Source organism: Thermomyces lanuginosus, assembly GCF_041956635.1.
Source record: "Thermomyces lanuginosus strain ATCC 200065 unplaced genomic scaffold VTN49scaffold_42, whole genome shotgun sequence".
NCBI lineage: Eukaryota > Fungi > Ascomycota > Eurotiomycetes > Eurotiales > Trichocomaceae > Thermomyces > Thermomyces lanuginosus.
In genome coordinates this window covers 637,951-657,517 of record NW_027192376.1, presented here as the reverse complement: position 1 = coordinate 657,517, position 19,567 = coordinate 637,951, and the positions used below count along the sequence as shown (strand labels likewise).

The 19,567-nt window shown below is 50.7% G+C and overlaps 9 protein-coding genes across 9 annotated transcripts; 6 read left to right on the top strand and 3 right to left on the bottom strand.

Moving 5' to 3' along the window:
• Window positions 1–650: 650 nt before the first annotated feature.
• On the top strand, window positions 651–1,964 carry VTN49DRAFT_6973 (uncharacterized protein; the record flags this gene model as incomplete). The annotated part of the gene is made up of 5 exons (XM_069415190.1): window positions 651–777; window positions 830–1,014; window positions 1,077–1,240; window positions 1,297–1,555; window positions 1,623–1,964. The coding sequence occupies 5 exons, from the start codon at window positions 651–653 to the stop codon at window positions 1,962–1,964; spliced, it is 1,077 nt and encodes a 358-aa protein (XP_069265013.1).
• Window positions 1,965–2,700: 736 nt separating this feature from the next.
• VTN49DRAFT_6972 (mitochondrial 37S ribosomal protein mS38) lies at window positions 2,701–3,837 on the top strand (the record flags this gene model as incomplete). Its single annotated transcript, XM_069415189.1, has 2 exons — window positions 2,701–3,064; window positions 3,131–3,837. The coding sequence occupies 2 exons, from the start codon at window positions 2,701–2,703 to the stop codon at window positions 3,835–3,837; spliced, it is 1,071 nt and encodes a 356-aa protein (XP_069265012.1).
• A 698-nt stretch (window positions 3,838–4,535) lies between these two features.
• On the bottom strand, window positions 4,536–5,426 carry VTN49DRAFT_6971 (uncharacterized protein; the record flags this gene model as incomplete). Its single annotated transcript, XM_069415188.1, has 6 exons — window positions 4,536–4,594; window positions 4,654–4,757; window positions 4,816–4,972; window positions 5,042–5,171; window positions 5,277–5,289; window positions 5,410–5,426. The coding sequence occupies 6 exons, from the start codon at window positions 5,424–5,426 to the stop codon at window positions 4,536–4,538; spliced, it is 480 nt and encodes a 159-aa protein (XP_069265011.1).
• A 349-nt stretch (window positions 5,427–5,775) lies between these two features.
• VTN49DRAFT_6970 (uncharacterized protein) lies at window positions 5,776–7,455 on the bottom strand (the record flags this gene model as incomplete). The annotated part of the gene is made up of 2 exons (XM_069415187.1): window positions 5,776–7,191; window positions 7,246–7,455. The coding sequence occupies 2 exons, from the start codon at window positions 7,453–7,455 to the stop codon at window positions 5,776–5,778; spliced, it is 1,626 nt and encodes a 541-aa protein (XP_069265010.1).
• A 678-nt stretch (window positions 7,456–8,133) lies between these two features.
• On the top strand, window positions 8,134–8,548 carry VTN49DRAFT_6969 (uncharacterized protein; the record flags this gene model as incomplete). The annotated part of the gene is made up of 3 exons (XM_069415185.1): window positions 8,134–8,150; window positions 8,230–8,364; window positions 8,446–8,548. The coding sequence occupies 3 exons, from the start codon at window positions 8,134–8,136 to the stop codon at window positions 8,546–8,548; spliced, it is 255 nt and encodes an 84-aa protein (XP_069265009.1).
• A 1,871-nt stretch (window positions 8,549–10,419) lies between these two features.
• On the top strand, window positions 10,420–11,679 carry VTN49DRAFT_6968 (uncharacterized protein; the record flags this gene model as incomplete). Its single annotated transcript, XM_069415184.1, has 1 exon — window positions 10,420–11,679. The coding sequence occupies one exon, from the start codon at window positions 10,420–10,422 to the stop codon at window positions 11,677–11,679; it is 1,260 nt and encodes a 419-aa protein (XP_069265008.1).
• A 2,775-nt stretch (window positions 11,680–14,454) lies between these two features.
• VTN49DRAFT_6967 (uncharacterized protein) lies at window positions 14,455–15,864 on the top strand (the record flags this gene model as incomplete). The annotated part of the gene is made up of 2 exons (XM_069415183.1): window positions 14,455–14,834; window positions 14,895–15,864. 2 exons carry the CDS (start codon window positions 14,455–14,457, stop codon window positions 15,862–15,864), a joined length of 1,350 nt encoding a protein of 449 aa, XP_069265007.1.
• A 644-nt stretch (window positions 15,865–16,508) lies between these two features.
• Window positions 16,509–17,980, bottom strand: VTN49DRAFT_6966 (uncharacterized protein; the record flags this gene model as incomplete). Its single annotated transcript, XM_069415182.1, has 2 exons — window positions 16,509–17,829; window positions 17,931–17,980. The coding sequence occupies 2 exons, from the start codon at window positions 17,978–17,980 to the stop codon at window positions 16,509–16,511; spliced, it is 1,371 nt and encodes a 456-aa protein (XP_069265006.1).
• A 969-nt stretch (window positions 17,981–18,949) lies between these two features.
• Window positions 18,950–19,557, top strand: VTN49DRAFT_6965 (60S ribosomal protein eL22; the record flags this gene model as incomplete). Its single annotated transcript, XM_069415181.1, has 4 exons — window positions 18,950–18,961; window positions 19,081–19,116; window positions 19,177–19,373; window positions 19,431–19,557. The coding sequence occupies 4 exons, from the start codon at window positions 18,950–18,952 to the stop codon at window positions 19,555–19,557; spliced, it is 372 nt and encodes a 123-aa protein (XP_069265005.1).
• Between the last annotated feature and the right edge of the window lie 10 nt (window positions 19,558–19,567).

Here is a 19,567-nt window from a genome sequence, read left to right as displayed (position 1 = left end):
CATCCTCCAACCTAAAAGGAAGCCAACATTTAGCAAATCCCCCTGGGGGGCTTGGGGCGAAGTCACTACCAAAAACACCACCAGGCAAGGCAGTGACTGACAGACTTGATGGCTTCGACAGTTTTATGAACATTTCCTACTTTTTCCACTCCCTAATTTCTAATTTCTAGTTGTCAACTTTCCCATGTTCATGGGTCGCGCCTCTCGGGGATTTCTCTCCATCCCAGAGTAGATCCGCAACCCTGCGGTTTTTTTGATTCCTCGGTTCCTTTGATTTTCCTTTTCCCCAGCTGCCGCATTCCTTGTAGGCGCGCTCCCCTCATCAAGACGCGAAGAAAACAAAAAGGATGAGAACCATGGTGATTGACTCGCTTTCAATATGGCCACAGACTCCCCTGTCTCTTTGGTGTTGGTTGTTTCGTTACACGCCGCCGACCGGTCTTCGAGCCGATTCGTCTACCTGCGTCCACTTCCGACCGACGTCGTCGCATTCCGCTTGCGTACAACAATTGTTTCCCTGTTCTTAAAGGCACATTCTTTGTTGCTCTGCTGAGCCTACTCGCTGGTGCATCGTTGCTGGTCATCGAAACGGCTTCTACGCCGACCTCTCTCCCTTTTTTTAGAGCCTTTCGCTGCTCAACGCCGGCACCATGGGTTGCACAAGCTCCAAGCTGGATCCCGAGGACAAGGAAGCCAATCGAGTCAATGCGAGCATCGACCGGCAGATCAAGCAGGACAAAAAGGTGCTGGATCGCACCATCAAGATCCTGCTTCTCGGTATGTCCGTATGCAGGTCAATGCCACCAGTGCACTACTCACCCCGCAATAGGGGCCGGAGAGTCCGGCAAGTCCACAATCATCAAACAGATGCGCATAATTCATTCGGGTGGATTTCCTCTCGATGAGCGACGCCAACATCGGGCAGTAATCTATTCGAACCTGGTTGTAGCGTTCAAGGTGACGCTTGATATCATGGAAACACAACAAATACAATTTGAGCGGGAATCAAGCAAGGTGAGCAAAGAGGAATACGAGTTCAAACACGGACTGTGGCACTGATTGCGATCGTTGCACAGCCTCTGGCGAAACGACTAACGGAGACGGAGGCGGACGTTGACACGGATGAAGCCTTCTCTGACTTGGCCGTTCGCGACGCGATGAAGGAGCTGTGGGAGGATCAAGGGGTTCAAAAAGCAATAGCACGCGGTCACGGGTTCGCTCTCCATGATAACCTGCATTAGTAAGGCTCCTTGTCGAATCCTTGCTGGAGTTGCGGTTGCTCATCAGAAACTACAGCTTCTTTGGTAAGATCGATCAGCTATTCACGCCCGACTGGCTCCCCGACAATCAAGACATGCTGCATTCGCGACTAAGAACCACCGGCATTACGGAGACGCTTTTTGAAATGCGCAAGTTGAATTTTAGAATGATGGACGTTGGTGGCCAGCGGTCAGAGCGGAAGAAATGGATCCATTGCTTCGAAGGTGTGCAAACACTCCTTTTCCTGGTTGCCTTGTCCGGCTACGATCAAAGTCTGCTCGAAGATCAGAATGCGGTACGCTCCTTTGTACCTTCGCAACTATTGTCCACATATCATGTCCGCTAACTTTGGTGTGCCACAGAATCAAATGCATGAAGCCATGATGCTCTTCGAGTCCTTGGCGAATGGCGAGTGGTTCAAGAGAAAGCCGATTATCCTCTTCCTCAATAAGGTGGACCTATTCAAGAAGAAACTAGCGATTTCTCCGGTCAAAACGCACTTCCCCGATTACAACGGGCCCGAGGGCAATTATGATGCCGCCGCCAAATACTTTGCAAACCGTTTCAAGAGTATCAACAGAATGCCGGACCGCGAGATTTACATCCATTACACCAACGCTACCGACACAAATTTGTTGAAGGCGACCATGGATTCTGTACAGGATATGATTATCCAAAACAACCTTCACACCTTGATACTATGATGATGAACGGTTTTAATGATAGACCCTGCGACTTTTTCCTTTTTTTTTTTTTTTGTGTTGCATCCCGGAAACTGGACGACGGGGATTTTCATTGCTTGCACAGAGGATTCTCCAGGGATTTCCCATCTATCTGTACACCTTTCTCTGCATATTTTCTTTTGATTGCTTTCGCGCTTTCATTCATGATCTTTGCTGTTGAAGTACTGCGTCATCCATGCATGCTTTCCTCGGTATTGTTGCTTGCATGGAGGCAATCGCTGTTTCATTCCAGAGCTTGTCTGTATGGTTACACATGGCGGCCATTGTGTTTTCTTTATATCTCTTCAATGCTCAATGGGAGATTTCCACAGCTTCGACAACACTAGCTTCACATTCAAGCAATTCCACAGTGTCGTATTCGAAATCTCTTCGATCTCGCGGTTTCTGGACATGTAGGTTATAATCCTTGATGCAGAATCGCGCCTCACTCGAGAGATGCGCACACGATTTAGGTATTTCATGTCGTCATCGGTCGCGTTATCCGATTGTCGGCAGCTCTCATGCTCCACAAGGCATTCAAGTGGCGTGCCATGTGCACATGACCTGCCAAGGTCTTGGCGAACGCTTATGTCAGCTAATCACCTCAAGTCGACTTTTGAAGTCGGCCGATCACCACCACTTCTCTGCTCCAACAGTCACCACGTCTCCTTTTTTTCACGCTGTCGAAACTCTGGACCGGAGTTGCGGTGGCGTCACTATGCTCACGACCTCGCTTCGCAATGCAGTGCGGACGTCGGCCGTCTCGCTAGCGTCCGTCAATCCGGCCGCCAGTGCCGCGGTTGCAGTTCCGAAACTGCTCGAGACGGCCAGTCATGGACTGCATCAGCGTCGTTACTCGTCGTCCAAACCTCCCGTGCCTCCGAATGATGGATCGCGCCCCATCGATACGTCATCGCAAACGCCTGCTAAGGGCGTGAGTCCGACCGGGCAAAAGCGTGACGGCAAGGCCGCCAAGCGGAGAGCAAAGGAAAGCCGTCGAAGTGGCTCGGGCAAGTCGAGTCAGTCGTCGGCGTTCCTGAACTTGCCCAGCGTGCCCTCCACGCAACATTTGCAGCCACAAGGTTTGTTTATCTGCAATATCCACTAGAAGAAAAGCTTTTTCTCGCTGACATGCTTGGGCGATATAGACATGCATGTGGCGTCGTTTTTCTCGCTTCACCGTCCAATGTCGGTCACCACCACCGTCCCGCCGACGACCAGCACCGACGCATTCAATGCGATTTTCGACTCGAAGACTTCGAGGAAAAGCACCGACGATGTGATCAACACCTTGTCATCTATGGTTCAGACCATGGAAATTGCCTCACAAGGGCCGCAGCATGATGTCCAACAGCCCGGCAACCATGCACAAATAGATATAATCCACTTGGATCGTCCGGCGATGCAGGATTTGCAGGCTCCTGTGGAAGAGCTGGTGCGACGCCTGCGACCATTCCACCCTCCTCCACCTCCAGTGCCGCTGGACGAGGCCATCGCGGCGGAGGAAGCGGCCCGCAATGACGAGCCGACGAGCCAGCAAACATACTCCACCGTGCTGACGATCCGTGAATCAACACACTCGGACGGCCACAAGACCTACATTGCGCACGTATCCCCGTTTGTGCGTCAGGACAACAACACCACCATGGAGGCCCCCAGTGCCGCGGAAACCGAAGAAACCTCCGTGGACGAACCGCGCCGCTCCGGCCAAACCTACATGGAGCGAACGCGCGACAATCGCACCATGTACGCTATCAGCGTCCGACGACAACGCAGACTCAAGATGAAGAAGCACAAGCGCAAGAAGTGGCTGCGCAAGACAAGACACCTGCGCCGTAAGCTGGACAAGGCATAAAGGGGAGTTTTGTCTCTTTTTTTTTTCCCTTCTTTATTCCCATCATCATTGGTTGGTGTCCACTAAGGGGGGTCGAATTGACTGTTAGAATGTCATGGATTACATTCTTACTGCTTCGTGTCTCTTTCCTTTCTTATTCTCATTACAAATTCTATTATTACTCTCTCGCCAATGTCGCATATAAAGACTTCTCATCTCTTCTACTACCTGCTATATATACTAGATTTCCGGTTCGAGTCCTTGTTGGCGGATGTACTCGAGTGTTTCTAGTGGGACTTACCATATCACTTGAATCAGACCATATTATCAGAATCGTCTGATTTCTTCCTACACAAACGTCTCCGCCAATTTGTAGCAAACCCACAGAGGAAAATTATCATGATAGCCCTGCACCAAACATCGATTCCAACTACCAGACCTCATCATACACTTGCCCCTTGACACCAGGAAAAATAAAAGTCTAGATATCAAGGAAAATCAAGCACATCGTTGCTTCCGCCTCATCTTCCCCCAAAAACATTCCATGTTGGCATGTGAGAAAAATTGTCCCATAAACATTGGAGATTGTACACCCAGAAACCTGATCGTGTTGTCCCTGTTCGTCCATCATCCCATGACATGTCCGACAGGAAGGTGGAATGAATCATATTTCAATGATCCTCCCACTCATTCCGTCCGTCACGCATACATGGAAAAGTTTAGCAAGTGCCTCGCGAGCGCGAGTTCATCAGGAGAGCAACAATGAGTCCGTACAGACCTGAAGAGCATATCATGAGTATCAAATGCGTCCAGCGTGCTAGGCAAAGTTGAACTTACCCAGGACTTCAGCGAAAATCAAAATCAGAATCATACCGACGTATAGCCGTGGCTGTTGAGCCGAGCCACGCACACCAGCATCACCGACAATACCGATAGCGAAACTAGCCCGCGTGTCAGAACATGTCGTTTTCCCGATCTCAACAGAATATGGAAGCTTACCCAGCGGCTAGACCAGCTAGACCGACTGCAAGACCAGCACCAAGCTGAATGAAGCCAGTGTACAGGGACAACCGTTGGTTCAGGTCATTCGCAATAAGGACTGACACCACCAGACCATAGATACCAATGATACCAGCCATGACAATAGGGACGATGTCTGCGAAATACATTGGTTAGTTCAAGTCCACTTTAAATTCCTCGGTGATACTCGCAGCCGTTAACGTACTCTTGACGATCAGGTCCGGTCGCAGGATGGCCATCCCGCAAACACCCACACCGGCCTTGGCAGTGCCATACGCGGCACCAAAGCAGGTGAACACGATGGCGCTGGTGCAGCCCAGCGCACCGAAGAAGGGCTATCATTGCAAAGAAAATGTCAGTCCCAGCTTTCCTCACGATGCGGTGAGACTCCGAATGGCGGTCGAGGTGCGCTCATGACAACTTGGCGAGGAGTAACTCACCGCGTACACAGGACTAGAGAAAGACAATCTGTTAGCATAGAAAACATTTTCCAAGCATGCTTCGCAATTTATGAGTGTAATGACAAGGGTGCTTGCCCCCAGAACGAACCCGGAGACGCGGAGGCCGCCTTACCAGAGATCGGTGGACATTTTGACAACAGAGCAGCAATCGGCTGGGAAAACAATTTACTGTGCCCTTTCACGAAGCTAATGCTCTCGTTGATCGCTCAAACGAAGATCGCTGTCGACTGAGCGATGCGCAGAGGGAGGACGAGATGAGTTGCTGTGATAGCCTCGAGAGTTGAGCACGATCCGGGGCGACCTCGTCAATCCGAGAAGCTGCAACTTTGGTCACGTGTTTTCTTGGCACATACTACGAACAGCAGGTAGAATTCCTGTACTTTACGAGACGTTGATAAACATGAAAGTAGGGACTTTGTTGTTAATGGAGATGGTTATATGTCGAAATGTTGTAGTATACAATATACATCTTTGGGCACTATAGCTTCAGTTCCACTCCTGCTCCCGGCATGGAGAGTTTGGTGCTGCGCTGAAAGTCGGCTGCATCGCTCTTGAGACGATAAGTGATAGCTGTTTCTGAAAGACCACCAAAGTGATTTGGTAACACGGTGAGGATCCCCTCTGGATTTCGAGCATCCTCCCCAGCACCATCGACTGCTCCTGGGGATATGTCAGACGGTGCCGCGACTGCGAAAGCGGCTGAGAGAGCTTGCGACTGTGTCTCGACCAAGCTTTCACTAACCGCCTTCTTTGTCGGCGGAATCTCCACGAAGAATTGAACATAATCACCCTCTTTTGTTATCTGAGTGAGGGAGGCAATGCTCTCTTCGAGACTCAAGTCCAGGATCTCGGCTACTTCAGCCGATGGGTCAACGTCAGTTGCATTTTTACCCGTGTCAAAAACTCGTTCAACGGTAACCTCAGTATTTGCATGCTTTCCGTCCCTGAAAAATATTTCGGGATCAAGTGAGAGAAGCCCCTGCTTTTTTCCCCAACCACCGCCGCCACTCATCACTCTATGAAGTCGGGCCCCCCGGCTGACTGCTTCCTCCAGTTGCTTAGCTGACCACTCCTGAACTGGGAGGGCTGACTCAGCTGGTTGGATTAATGCCCACACAGACACCCTCTGATGCGGCATGCCTAGTGAGGAAACATATCGAGGGAGTTCCCTCTCGAGGTCAGCCGAGGCAGGCTGTGCATCGGACGTAGACTCCAACGATTTGGATACCTGGCGGAGGATATTCCCCATGCTCGACACCACTCGCCGGAGTGGTGTGACGGGTATGAGGGGGATGTTGATCGAGCACTGCCGTGCACTTTGGGACAGGCCAACGCTGCAAACACCAAGATCACGGTATTTGTCAAGCACGTATCTTCGAGATCGTTCGTCGAAGTTCCATTTCATGCCAATCAACGTTCGATCCTTTCCATTTACGAAGATTGTGTTAGCCAGTCGCAGTCCGACCTCATGAGAAAGAGCCTGTCCGCCAGCGTCGGGCAATGTCGAGAAGATAAACGCAGGCTCCTCGGATGCAGCACCTCGAGTCCGTGTGGGCTTTGCGCCTCGAGCCTTCACGCCTGTGGCATCTGCCAACAACAATGACAATCCTTCTCTGCCCTGCGGCACTAGATGCGTAGATGTGGACTCTCCATCAGCCACACGCCGAGAGTTGCCAGTGATCTTGTCTACAACAGCCGTTACGGTATACGCGACGGCAGGAGGATTTTCGGGATGAACTCTTCTCAAGAGGTCGTTGACAATTTCGCCTAGTGACGATTGTGTCGGATCTATCAAAGGCGCGCAGAAAGTCGACGCGAATATCACCGGAACGACGCGAGCATCATTTACGATGGGCAAAATTGAAGCGAAGTGGGAAGTAATTTGTTCAGCAGCCTTCAAAGATAGTTAGGATCTCTAGTACATCTTCTGGTGAACCAATCAACACACCGGCGTCACAGGGGCAGCCGTTAGGAAGGTTATCGCCTGGGCATTACCTGCTGAAGGGCTGCGATGGTGCTGATAAGAGCTGAAAGTCCGTGTTGAACCGCGTCGTCGACTGACGGCAGACAGAGAGGCGCCGTGTGTGAAAATCCTATTATACGATGCCCTGCCCGATAACAGCCGGGAGTTACCCAGCGGCCAACAAAGGGCAGACATTGGTGCCGGCTAAACACCCAAGTTGATGCAATTTCAATGGAAGCTCCCACTTCGTTTTTGAGCCCCAATAAGTTCTCAACCCGCCAAGCTTCTCCGAGGAATCCGAAGAAGCTGACTCAGCAATTCGGCTCTGCTTCCGGAAGTCATCATAAGCCAGTTGACGGGAATCAATCGGATGGTCCGGACGAAAATCAGGCCTACTTCGTCATTATCGGGCCCCGTGCATAAGCGAAGACGAAAGAGACGTTGCGTGATATTTTGTCGTCAGGAGACCGATTCTGCAGATTCAAGTGCTCTGTTCTCCTTGTACGCTTTTCGTCACAGGGATCGGCGCGCGCAACGTCTTGTTTACGCAACCATCAACAGAGGGCCAACCCACAATGATGGGGAATTGTGGCTAAAAACTTTTGTCCGGGTTACGGCGGGTAGAACGGGCCAATGGCAGACAATGGAGTTGTCATGCGCCACGGCTTGTGGCACAAGCTTGGCTGGGCCTATGACGTTGCCTCCCTCCGCGCCTTTGCCGACTGTTTAAAATGCACTTGATCCCGCCCAAATCTCCCACGCTCTAATCTCCCTTTTCTGAAACTCTGGTTTTTTCTTGACTTCTCTGGTTTGCGATTTCTCACTCGCTGTTCTCGAAATCCTCAAGAGAAGTAGAATTGTACAAGCATCACCATGCCGTTCACCGCCTCGTAAGTACCCGACACCGCCGTGGTACCTCGCGTGCCGACCGACCATTCCGAGTCACCGTGCTGACAATTCTTTTTTCAGAGATATTTGCAAGATCATCTTCGCCATCATTCTTCCGCCCCTGGGTGTTTTCCTGGAGCGAGGATGCGGTGTGGACTTGCTGATCAACATCTGCTTGACCATCCTGGGTTACATTCCCGGTATCATCCACGCACTGTATGTTTACTCCACTCCAGCTTTCCATCTACCTCATTACTAACACCGCGCCCTTTCAGCTATGTGATTCTCAAATACTAGACGCACAACGACAATAATGCAAACTCGCGATCGCTGCAACCAGCCGGCACGGAAACGCCCGGATTGCCGTCACTGCTGCAGCTTGGTCAGCGGTGTTTACTGACTAGACCGACTTCGGCTTAGCGTCTCTGTTCTTGGCAGAGTTGTCGACGATCCGGGGAGCAACCATTTTTCTCTGCCAAGGCATGTTGATATATGTTAACGTCCATTGTTCTCGCTGTTCTTCATGATGATACCAATTCTGTTCTCATGTCGCCTTTGAGGCTGGGGTTTGATTCCTACTTTGAATACGACTTTACTAGTTTCTGATGATAATCACGGGAATTCCTATGCTTGAACGAGTACAGGGTAGACATCTTGAACAAATATCAGAGCGCGAACACTGATATCATAGTTTCTCAGCTGTATCCAAGATCTGTAATAGATTTTGATGCAGAAAAACCGTAGTGCTCCGTACACAACGCCTCTCAATATTTAAGTAAGCAGAGTAGTGGTGGCATGAATATGACAGCGGCAGTTTCACGGTACGACACGCTGCGGTCAGCGCGCTTCAGAACCCCGTGCTCATGGAAACGACCAAGTCTTCGATTCGTTTCAAAAACAGTAGGGCTGCTGAAAGGCTTAAGAAATCAAGGTCAATGGCCGATCATGAAGTCACCTGACTCGCCGAGCGCTAAGCCCGACTAAGCCAAATTTGAGCCTCAGCCAAACAACGACAGCCAGCAACTCCGGAAGCGCCCGTACGGCGCGTACGGCCATCCCGTATATACCTCCGGACCAACAGAACTGCAGAAACCTCTTCTTTGAACAGCGCGCGATCCGGGTCGCAATGGTTAGGCATCTCTATCGTTTCAAGATGGCGTCTCCCAGGCGGCAGGCAGCATTTGTAATGCCTGCTTTTAAAGATAGCCCTTCATCGCGGAATGTGCTTTGGTTGAGTTTCGCGAAGAATATCAACATGTCAACACAGAGCTTGATAGCACGCTGAGCTTTATTTACCTGTCAACATTCGTTTCTTGTGTTGTTTCTTGATCGATCGTTTGATGTTCGTATACTTAAGTTTACCGGAGGCGCTCGAACCAGCGAGTTGACCACATCTATACCATGAACTGCTGCGGATGTCGAAGGAACTCGGGACAGTTAACTTCACCGGAAATTGATCAAGGTTGACCTCCCAACCGCAGCGTTTACGACTTTGATGAGAATAAGTCGATGAACGCCATGCATTTATTTCGCAAAAGATGGTTCGAGGATATCACCTCCATTCTCGCCTTCGTTGCTCTCCTAGTCTGTGTGTCGTCCAGTGACTGTTCCTCTGATCTCGACAACGCTCTTCAGAAAGTTCCTTCCTGTGCCCTTCCTTGCGTCAAGAATTTCATCAACAATGAATTTGAGAAGCGCGCCTGTTGTCACAGAACGGATTTCGCGTGTCTTTGTCGGACAAACAGTACCAGTGGCCTTACTCTGGGTGAGGCGGCATTGGTATGCGTTGTATCGTCGTGCCCTCCCTCTATTGCTTCGGGGGCCGACGTTTACGGGATATGTGCGGCTATACCCGGAGCCTTGCCTCAAACTCATCAAACGATTACTGCAACGGTTTTGACCACTTCGACCAAAACCCTAACTAATGTGGCGAGTTCTACAGTCCTCACCACTGTCATTCCTTCAAGTTCTGTGTCGACAACATCTCGAGAAAGTGCCACTACATCATCGCGCGTCTCTACAACAAGGCTTTCTACGTCAAGCATATCCAATCCAATCGCTGAGTCACCTACAAACACATCAAGCCCAACTCCTTCCCCGTCAGAAGACTCACAGTCGTCTCCTTTGTCATCTCCAGCCGTTATCGGACTATCGGTCGCATCTGGAATTTCGGCTGCATTCCTTGCTGGCGTCCTCGTCGTGTTCTGTGGCCGCAAATACAGGCGGAGAAGGCTGGCAGCCGAAAGGGAGGGTTTCGAGATTGGAGGTGAGATGAGTGAGCCACCGAACTTTGGGGCACCGAGCGGTTCCTCTCCTGCCCTCAGCGGCATCGGGGCGCACATTACACCACCTGGGCCTAATTTCCACCAATTTCCACTGCAACCTGTCAGTCGGTCGGGTCCATTGGTGGCAATCACCCCAATACCAGAGGAGATGCCTAGCACCTCCAGAGACGCCGGATCTGTCCAGCCCTCTCCGGTCACAGATTACACTGCTTCTCCACGAAGTGAATCTTCCCAGCGCTCAGTGTCGCGCCTCCTTCCGAACAATACAAGGTCGGATTTATACCCAGAACCTCTGCGAGTTAGCGATCAGAATGAGCCTACGAGTGAAAGGTCAACTTCCAAAGACGAAACAAAACGGCCAGAAAATGCTAGCGGTCGTGTTGCGCTGCAAGATGACAGCAAGCAACAGAATCAGTGGCAGACGGCGAATTCTGGTCTCGCACTGTATCCGATTGGAAGAAGTCAACCGGAAATATCGCAGTCGGGTGGCAAAAAACAACCGCAGACCGGTAATCAGCTCAATGATTCGCGTTGGGGAAGCCCCGGTCGGGGTCAGACGATACAACGCAATGATCCAAACCAAATGCGTCCAGAGCGCAACTTTTCTCGCCTCGGGGCGTACAAGGAGTCAAGCCGTCAACAGTACCGATTCTCTACGGAGTCCGACACCAGTTTCGAGACAGTCGGCGTTGACGAAGATTCTCACACCGATCAAGTTACTCAGCAGCTGCGTCGCATCGATATCAGCGTCGCCGGCGGACGAATTGAGGCGGATCGCCCATCCATCAAATACCCAGCAGTGCCGCCAGCTGTTGTGATGCCCCCGCCTATCAAAGTCGGTCCTGCCTCAGAAAGGACCCCGTCTTCCAATTACAGCACGAGAGCGAGCTCAGAGACAGCGAAGATGACCCCCTCTGATCAAAAGCGTTCTATGAATGTCCCTCTTTATTTTGCTCCGGACTCTGCTCGATCCCGGTCAAACAGTCCCTCGAGCAGTCTGCTGGCTAAGCGCCGTGGGGAGACTGTGGCTGACCGAATGGAGCTGGAGTTTGGCCGAGGCAGTGTCGATCAACGGAATGCCCAGTTAGGGCGAGGACGTCGGCAGCAAGATATCTCCAAGGAAGCTGAAAGTCGGAAAGCCAATGCATCTGATGACCGCCAACCAAATTCGTCGACCTCCTCTCCGCGAGAACACCAGATCACGCCGTCGAGAAGGGGAGAGGACTTGTATCTGAGCGTCGACTGATGCGACATGGAACACCTACCAAATCATTCGCATGAATTGTTGTAATATATGTGTCTCTAATATAGGATAGACCTTGATGTTCAGTCGATAATGAAGTGTTTCGCTTCTTCGATACCATGCATCAACTGTCATTTGGTTGTCCAGTTGTCCAGTTGTCCGATTTCAGGAACCGATTGATCGTTGAACCGATCATTGCCAGGCCGAGAACTCGATTGACTCCAACGGCTACAGCACCCTTCTCTTAAACACCGAAATTGAGCTGAAAAACGAAGGGATATGATCAAAAGTGCGCCCAGCTGAAAATCCTATACTGAGTAGTAACAGTGCATTTCTAACTGGGCTTTAATGCTTATACAGATGGAGCACTTACAAAGTATATGCTCCAGCTCTCAATGCAGGCTCCACTTACACGTGCATAATGCATCTGTAGTGCCTGCCGACGCCTGTATTGGTCCACATTTTTTTCCGAATCATTCTCTTCCACATGGATCGAAGCCCACCTGGGGTTACAGTTCAGATGTCGACAAGACACGCACGGTCGTTTCGATTAACGACGGAACCAACGGCTGCAGTGGACAGATACGAAATGATAATGGAGCACGTATGGATCTCCCTGCAGGTCCCAAACCAATGAAGATCCCGCCAACAGGGACCTTTTCCTAATTCCCCCGATACTAATATTTCTCAGCAATTGCAATAGATCAGCAAAGAGAGTCCACTACTGTAACAGTTAGTACCTTGGATTGTAGTAATTAGTAGGTAAAACAAATTGGACCATTTGGCGCCTGTACAGTTGTTTAAGTTGCTGCACCAATTTTGGAGTCGGCAAGTTCTCGGAGCCCATGATTCAGAGACTTGATCTCATTCGTCGCCTTTGAATTAACGTGGACGGGGATTTCTCGGTCGCTCGTTGTGTCGTTGATAGTGAGGTTGATAAAGACTGGTTCAAGACTTGGCGTTTGTCGACATAATTTTATAGACTTGCAGGAAATTTTTAAGAGCACGTCAAATGAGTCAAATATGAGTACGCTCTAGACATCGGTGAACTTCCGCACTGTACGACAAGGGTTCCGGCTGAGAGCTCTGGCTTATACGTACTCATATGAATCGGGCTGCAAGGTAAGTGCCTGCTCCAACAACGTCGAATCCATTGATTCTTTCGTTGGACTTGCGTAAGTTCCTATCGGAAATATCCATATCAATATCAACCGGGGATTGAATATTTGAAATACGGAGTAACTACTCCGTCGTACATAACCGAGATATTTTCAATCTTGCCATCAGCCCTGGCTTCACCTATCACAGCCGGCGGAGGAGTGTTCTCCAGCCTCCAGATCTGCTTGACGGATCACTACGGGTACTGTACTCTGCAACTCCCAATGGCAATGTCCAGCTCTTTTTGTGCGGAGAATTCGTACGGAGAACCTTCCCTTTGCATTGCACAGTACTGTCAATCAATTTTTATGATATGGAGTACGAGTATGGAGAACGGAGAAGTACGGAGTACTAAGTATGAGCACGGAGTAGTAAGATGAAAGATGGGGCCCGTCTGCACGGTAGCCGAACGAGCAAAAGCTGTTGCGGTAGGTACTACGCTGTAGCTACTGAAACGGAGTTGCGACATGCAGAAGCTGTGGCCATAGCTGCATACATGGTGCATTGGGTTCGGCCTTCAGCCTTAGCATTTAACCAGGGTCTGCAGATTCAGAGGCTCTGCCTCCACGGACCGAGCTCCCACCGTGGATCCGATTCGAGAAGCGGTCAACGGCTGACTAACCACTCCCGAGGTGACGTCTGCCGTCTGAGCTCGGGATGCCAAGAGCGTCTTGGCATGCCGGGGCCACTCATGACGTCATATCACGGGTCAGAGCCAACCAAACGGGCATGGTGCATATCAAGGGTTCTGGAATGGATCCGCAAATTCCCACTCAACCCGCATGAGAATCCACTTTCTGCTAATCCACTAATCAGATCCTTTGCCACAGGGACTGAACTAAGCCCAATGCGGAATGATCAAACTACAGAGTTTAATTGCAGTTTTTTTGAAGTTTAAAATTATCCATTAATGATGCCGATCAAGATTGCATTGATAACCTTGAAGAAAATCCAGCTTCACTGACACAAGAATGAGAGCAGTCAGGGCGCTGGGAAAGTAGGACAATTGGCAAAAGTTATTTGGACCTTGCATGATCTAGCGAGCTGTTGTCATTGGCCATGCATCTGCTTTGATTCCTCTTTGCATCTGAACTCTGAATGCTATGGACATCACCGCTACGCACATCGAGTTGCTGTCCAAAGGTCCATGGACGATACAATGCCAGTCCCAAGAAAAAGCCGCCCAAGTGTCAGACACTGTCCAGCCTAGCTGGTCAGTACAACCAATCTCGGGCGTTGTTTCGATCATGGAGGAACTCGGACCTGCATCTTATTGACGCTATCTGGATAAGTTGGTCCACTTGCAACTGCTAGCTCTTATGTTGGCCCACGGGGTGGAGTACCATGGCTGATAGCTGCCTATGGTGAAGCAGAACTGGAGATGTTGTCTAGGTTGTAGTCGCAGCGCATATATAAGAAGCCACAAAAGCCCTGAATGCTCCGGTTTCTTTTCACATAGTGAGCTGCAAAGTGGCAAGCTTAGCAAAAAAATTGATCGTTCATCACTTTCTTACAGAATTCAACGACCTTTGATCGGTGTCACTGGCTGACACCGTTTATTCTCTTTGTTGAACGATATCCTTCGCGTATCATTGCCTGTCACAGACCTGGTCTGGCACCATGGCTGCTACCGACAATCTTGCCGTGCGCGATGATCGCTCTCAGCGCACACGGCGTCTCTCCAGCATGGAGGCGACTCGGGCTGACCTCTTCGGCGGTCCGACCGTAGTCGTGCCTCCGCGGCATTTGATGGCAAGGAGCGAAGCATTCGAAACGGCTCAGTCCATCGAGCTTGCCAAGTCGCACCTTGACGAATCGACGTCGGAAGAAGCCTCGCCGACAGGCTCGCCTGTGCTTCGACCCGTGTCTACCACCATCACGGACAAGTATGCGTTCGCTTTTGATATTGATGGCGTTCTTGTTCGTGGAGGGAAGGCGATCGACGAGGCTGTCAAGGCAATGAAGGTGTTGAATGGTGACAATGAATTCGGCATCAAAGTGTAAGCACTCACTTCATCATTCTAGTGGATCAATTTGTTTCTAATATATGCTTCCTTAAGGCCATACATCTTCGTTACCAACGGCGGTGGCAAAACAGAAGAAGAGCGCTGTATCGACCTCAGCCGGCAACTCGACATGGAAGTGTCGCCTGGTCAGTTCATCTGCGGTCACACCCCAATGCGAGAAATGGCCGAGAAGTATCATACGGTGCTCGTCGTCGGAGGCGAAGGCGAAAAGTGCCGCATCGTGGCCGAAGGTTACGGATTCAAGGATGTCATTACTCCCGGCGATATCATCAAAACCAAGCAAGACGTCACACCTTTCCGCAAGCTGACTGAAGAGGAGTTCCGGAACTCCCGTGTGCGTGATTTCGATAAAATCAACATTGAGGCTGTCTTCGTATTTGCCGACAGCCGCGACTGGGCTGGCGACCAGCAAATCATTTTGGACGTGTTGATGTCGAAGAACGGACGGCTTGGAACCCGCTCCGAGACTTTTGACGAGGGGCCGCCTGTGTACTTCTCCCACAATGACATTGTCTGGTCGACCTCTCACCCGCACACCCGAATCGGCATGGGAGCGCTGCGCGCTTCCTTGGAGACGCTATTCAAAGCGGTGACGGGCAAGGAGCTCAAGACGATCGCCTTTGGGAAGCCCCAGCTCGGCACCTTCGAATTTGCCCAGCGACTGCTGCGCCAGTGGCGCAAGGACATGCACGGCATCGACCGCGCTCCGGACACGGTCTACTTTGTCGGCGACACACCCGACTCCGACATCCGCGGCGCGAACGAGTTCGATGCCCACCCGAACAGCGGCAAGACGAACTGGTACTCAATCCTGGTGAAGACGGGCGTGTTCCAGGAGGGCACCATCCCGCGCTTCCCGCCCAAGAAAACATGCGATAATGTCCTGGAGGCGGTCAAATTCGCTATGCATCGCGAGTTCGCGCGGTCCCTTAGGGAGAAGACCTTTGACGAGGACATCAAGATTCAACGAGCGCAGGAGGAGTCTGCAGTCCTGGAAGAATGAGACTTCTCCGTTGTTTTCTGATTTATTTGCGATTACGACTAAACGAATTCCCTTTTGTTACTTATCATTGTCGACCCAGTTCGACGTTTTATTCTTTGCTGCATTTTCTGTTATTTTTTTTTTTCTTGCTACCGGGCATGATGTTTTATCCATATGATACCAATGGTATAGATAGAGTGAGCTTGAATTCTCACTGCGATGCCGGGATTGATGTTGATGGATGATGATAGACGTGATGTTCTCCAAATTCGAGGTTCGGGATTCGCGGATCCATCGGCTTCATCTTCAAACTTCGTAATCGCTTCAACGGCTCAGACGTATTATCCAAAATTATGCAATGAAGCTCATCAGTGCAGTAGAAAAAGTGTTATTTGCTTGGTACACTATGTACACTAGGTAGACGCGTGGACCTTCATTCCACACCCATGGAACCAGATCATACCGCGAAGCGATCCCCTAACCTGAGTCTCCCGACCGGGAAAATGTCAAAGTTCTTATAAGAGACCAGCCGGTCGGCGCCGGCAGCCCTATTTGAGGGCTTGCAAGCTGATAGTCAGCGGAAGGGGCCGCCAGCACAGCGTTGTGAGCCTCAGTGCTCCGTTCAGCTCATTGGTGGAGAAACCCGCCGAAGCTGAATCATAGATTCATAGCTCGAACTCATTGTCCAGCCAATGTTTAACCACGATCTTTCCCTCTGAGAAACTCTCCCTCGGCATTCGAACGATGATTGCTGCGTGACTGTGCATCGCCTTGTGGATGTATACCGGATACTTGCGGAAGCCGATGGCGTTTAATGAATCGATGATATCGAACTGCTCCCGCGTCAAGGCGAGCAGCGGATACTTGACATCGTCAGCAGGAGACTCCGCCGTTGGCGATTTACCAGCGTTCTTCTCCTTGCTAGGGGGTTTGCGCGCATTCCCGTTGTGCATGTTATGGTCAGCATAGCCTTCCTCGTCTTCGTCCAGATACTCAGGATCCTGTGAGGCGTTGACGTTCTCAAAGACGTCCTCGACCGCTCCTTGCATGTCTCGGACCATTACGGGCACGCGATATTTGGTCGGGACAATCCCAGCCTTGCCTTCATTGTGCAGTTGGATTCTCTTATTGCTGCGGAAGGTCTGCACCACCGACGCGAGCAGGAAGAGTGTAAGCGACACGGGAACGAAGCAGACGAGAAACAGATAAAAGGGCGCACGCTTTGCAGGCCCGACCATGTAGCGCCTCAGCAAGGCCACGGCGGATGATGTTCTTTCCTCAGCATTTCCTTCCTCAGCATCATCCACGTGCGGGGCGATATACTGGTTCATGTCAATGATGACGGGTTCGTAGCCCGAAATATAATTGAATCGAGTGTTCTCCGGGTCGTGGAACGGATCGACTTTGGAAATCGCCGTGGTATAGAATACCGTCGAGCGGTCATTGATGATGTTTCCATAGACGGCTCGGTTTTTGAAGCGGGCTAAGCCACGCATGAAAATACTATCGGGCGTCGCCAAAACGCTCAGTAAGGGCTTCCCGGTGTCCCGGAATTTATCAACCATGAACATTTGCTTTCCGGACATCGACAGCGTCCGCGGCCCGAGTACATTGAAAAGATAGCTCCAGACACCCTTCACAGGCGAGCGCACGCCAACATGCGGGGACGCAAAGGTGGTAAAGTTGACGGGTTCCAACTTGTTGAACCATCCGTGTGCCTCGAGGAGTCCGATCGCGTATCGTGCCACCAATCCGCCCATGGAGTACCCAACAACGCTCAGCTTCTTGATCCTATATCCTTGTTCCGAGAGCTTCCCCAAGGTCTCTTCGATCTCATGTGCAACGCGCTCTCCGCCGAGCTCGATGCCATCGTAAGTGTTGTTCCCAGCATTACTCTGCGCGGCCAAGATATACAACCGGTCTTCGCCATGTCTCTCTCTCAAGGCTGTTGCGACGTATTTCAGATGCGACGGATTACCCCAGAGCCTACAGGCGCCATCCAGCAGGTCACAGTTAGCCAATTACGGCCGTCAATTCCAATTTGCGGAGTGATTCGCGGAAGGCCAACCAAATGGCACATGACTTACCCATGCACGAGAACGCAGAGATGGTCTGCCTTATGATCTGCTTCGGCCATTTTGTCGAAGACAGAAAAGAGACGCGAACTTGCGAAATGAGTTGGATGAATCCGGAGGTGCTTTAATATTTGTTATCTGCTTCTGTACCGGTGGCCAGCTATCACCGCTTGGCGGCCCGCAGCAATCTCTTTGATTTTCCTATCATGCATGCCCGCGTCACGCATGCAGCGCATTATCTAGGCGTGGAATGCGGCTGCCTATTTGGCTTGCTCTTGAGATCCTGGGTCTATCACTCGGGGATGGGAGAATTCAGTTCCGCTTAAATAATCTCTCCTTCCGCATTGGGCACCCGTTACAAAAGCTTCTCAAATTTACTTTCGGTATCGGATCTGAGGAGCATCCGCAAAGGGCGAAACGTATTCTCGGAGTTTAGGAGAGATCCGCTCCAATCCTTTGAATGGACTCTGATACCGTACGAGGAAGTCCTACTGGGCTACTGCACCAAGTAAAACCCGTTTGTCCCTTGGGCACGGAGATAAGAAGAGACGACCCGAAGAACTAGAGATGGCAGGGATTTACGTGTCATGTGACACCTGAACCCTACTCACTCACGTGACTGAGCTGGGAATGCTAAACAAAGGAATCATATTCTCGCAAACGCTGTCAATGTCCTCAAATGATGACTGTCCGCACTCGTGGCCAATAGCTAGATTATAACAATGTGCACATGGAACCCATTTGAGACGTACTATTGATCAAAACGATGTGGAATGTCCATGCTCATTCAAGCATTCCATCGTACGAGTAAGCGACGGAACAAGATAAGTTTAAGCCCTAGCCCTAACACACTACCAAATTTGGATGCACACACAGGAGAACATTGCGGGTCCACAAGCTCGACACTTTTTTCTCTTCCTCACTGACGACCAAAGTCCAAAGACACCACAAAGGCGCAGGATTCCACCTCTTTGCGACCGTCCTCAATCTCCTTTGATTCAATTGAAAAAGAAAAGACATCGTCAGTCACGATGCCTCCGGTTGTACGTTACGTGAAAATGCTTTGCTGTTCCATCCGGTCAAAAAAACCATTTTCATGACCGGTGCTCGATTTGAAGGAACAGTAGGCTAATTCTCGTCTTTTTCGTTCGCAAATGAATAGGCTCGTTCCAAGAAGGTCCAGAAGGTCACGAAGAAAGTAAGCTGCTCCTGCTTCTTCACTTTGTTAATAGGGACTTATGACTGACAATTGCTTTAGTTCGTGATCGACGCCTCCCGGCCCGTCAGCGACAAGATCTTCGACGTCTCTGCGTTCGAGAAGTTCTTGCATGACCGCATCAAGGTCGAGGGTCGTGTTGGCAACCTCGGCGATAACGTCCAGATCTCGCAGTCCGGTGACGGCAAGATCGAGGTTGTCACGCACATTCCTTTCTCGGGTCGCTACCTGAAGTACCTGTACGTCCCATCCCCTTTTCTTTGTTCAACAGGAAATGTTGACAAAGATTCGAATAGGACCAAGAAGTTCCTCAAGAAGCAGCAGCTCCGTGACTGGCTGCGTGTCGTCGCCACCTCCCGCGGTGTGTACGAGCTCCGCTTCTACAACGTCGTCAACGACGAGGCCGAGGAGGAGGAGGAGTAAATCTCTTCTT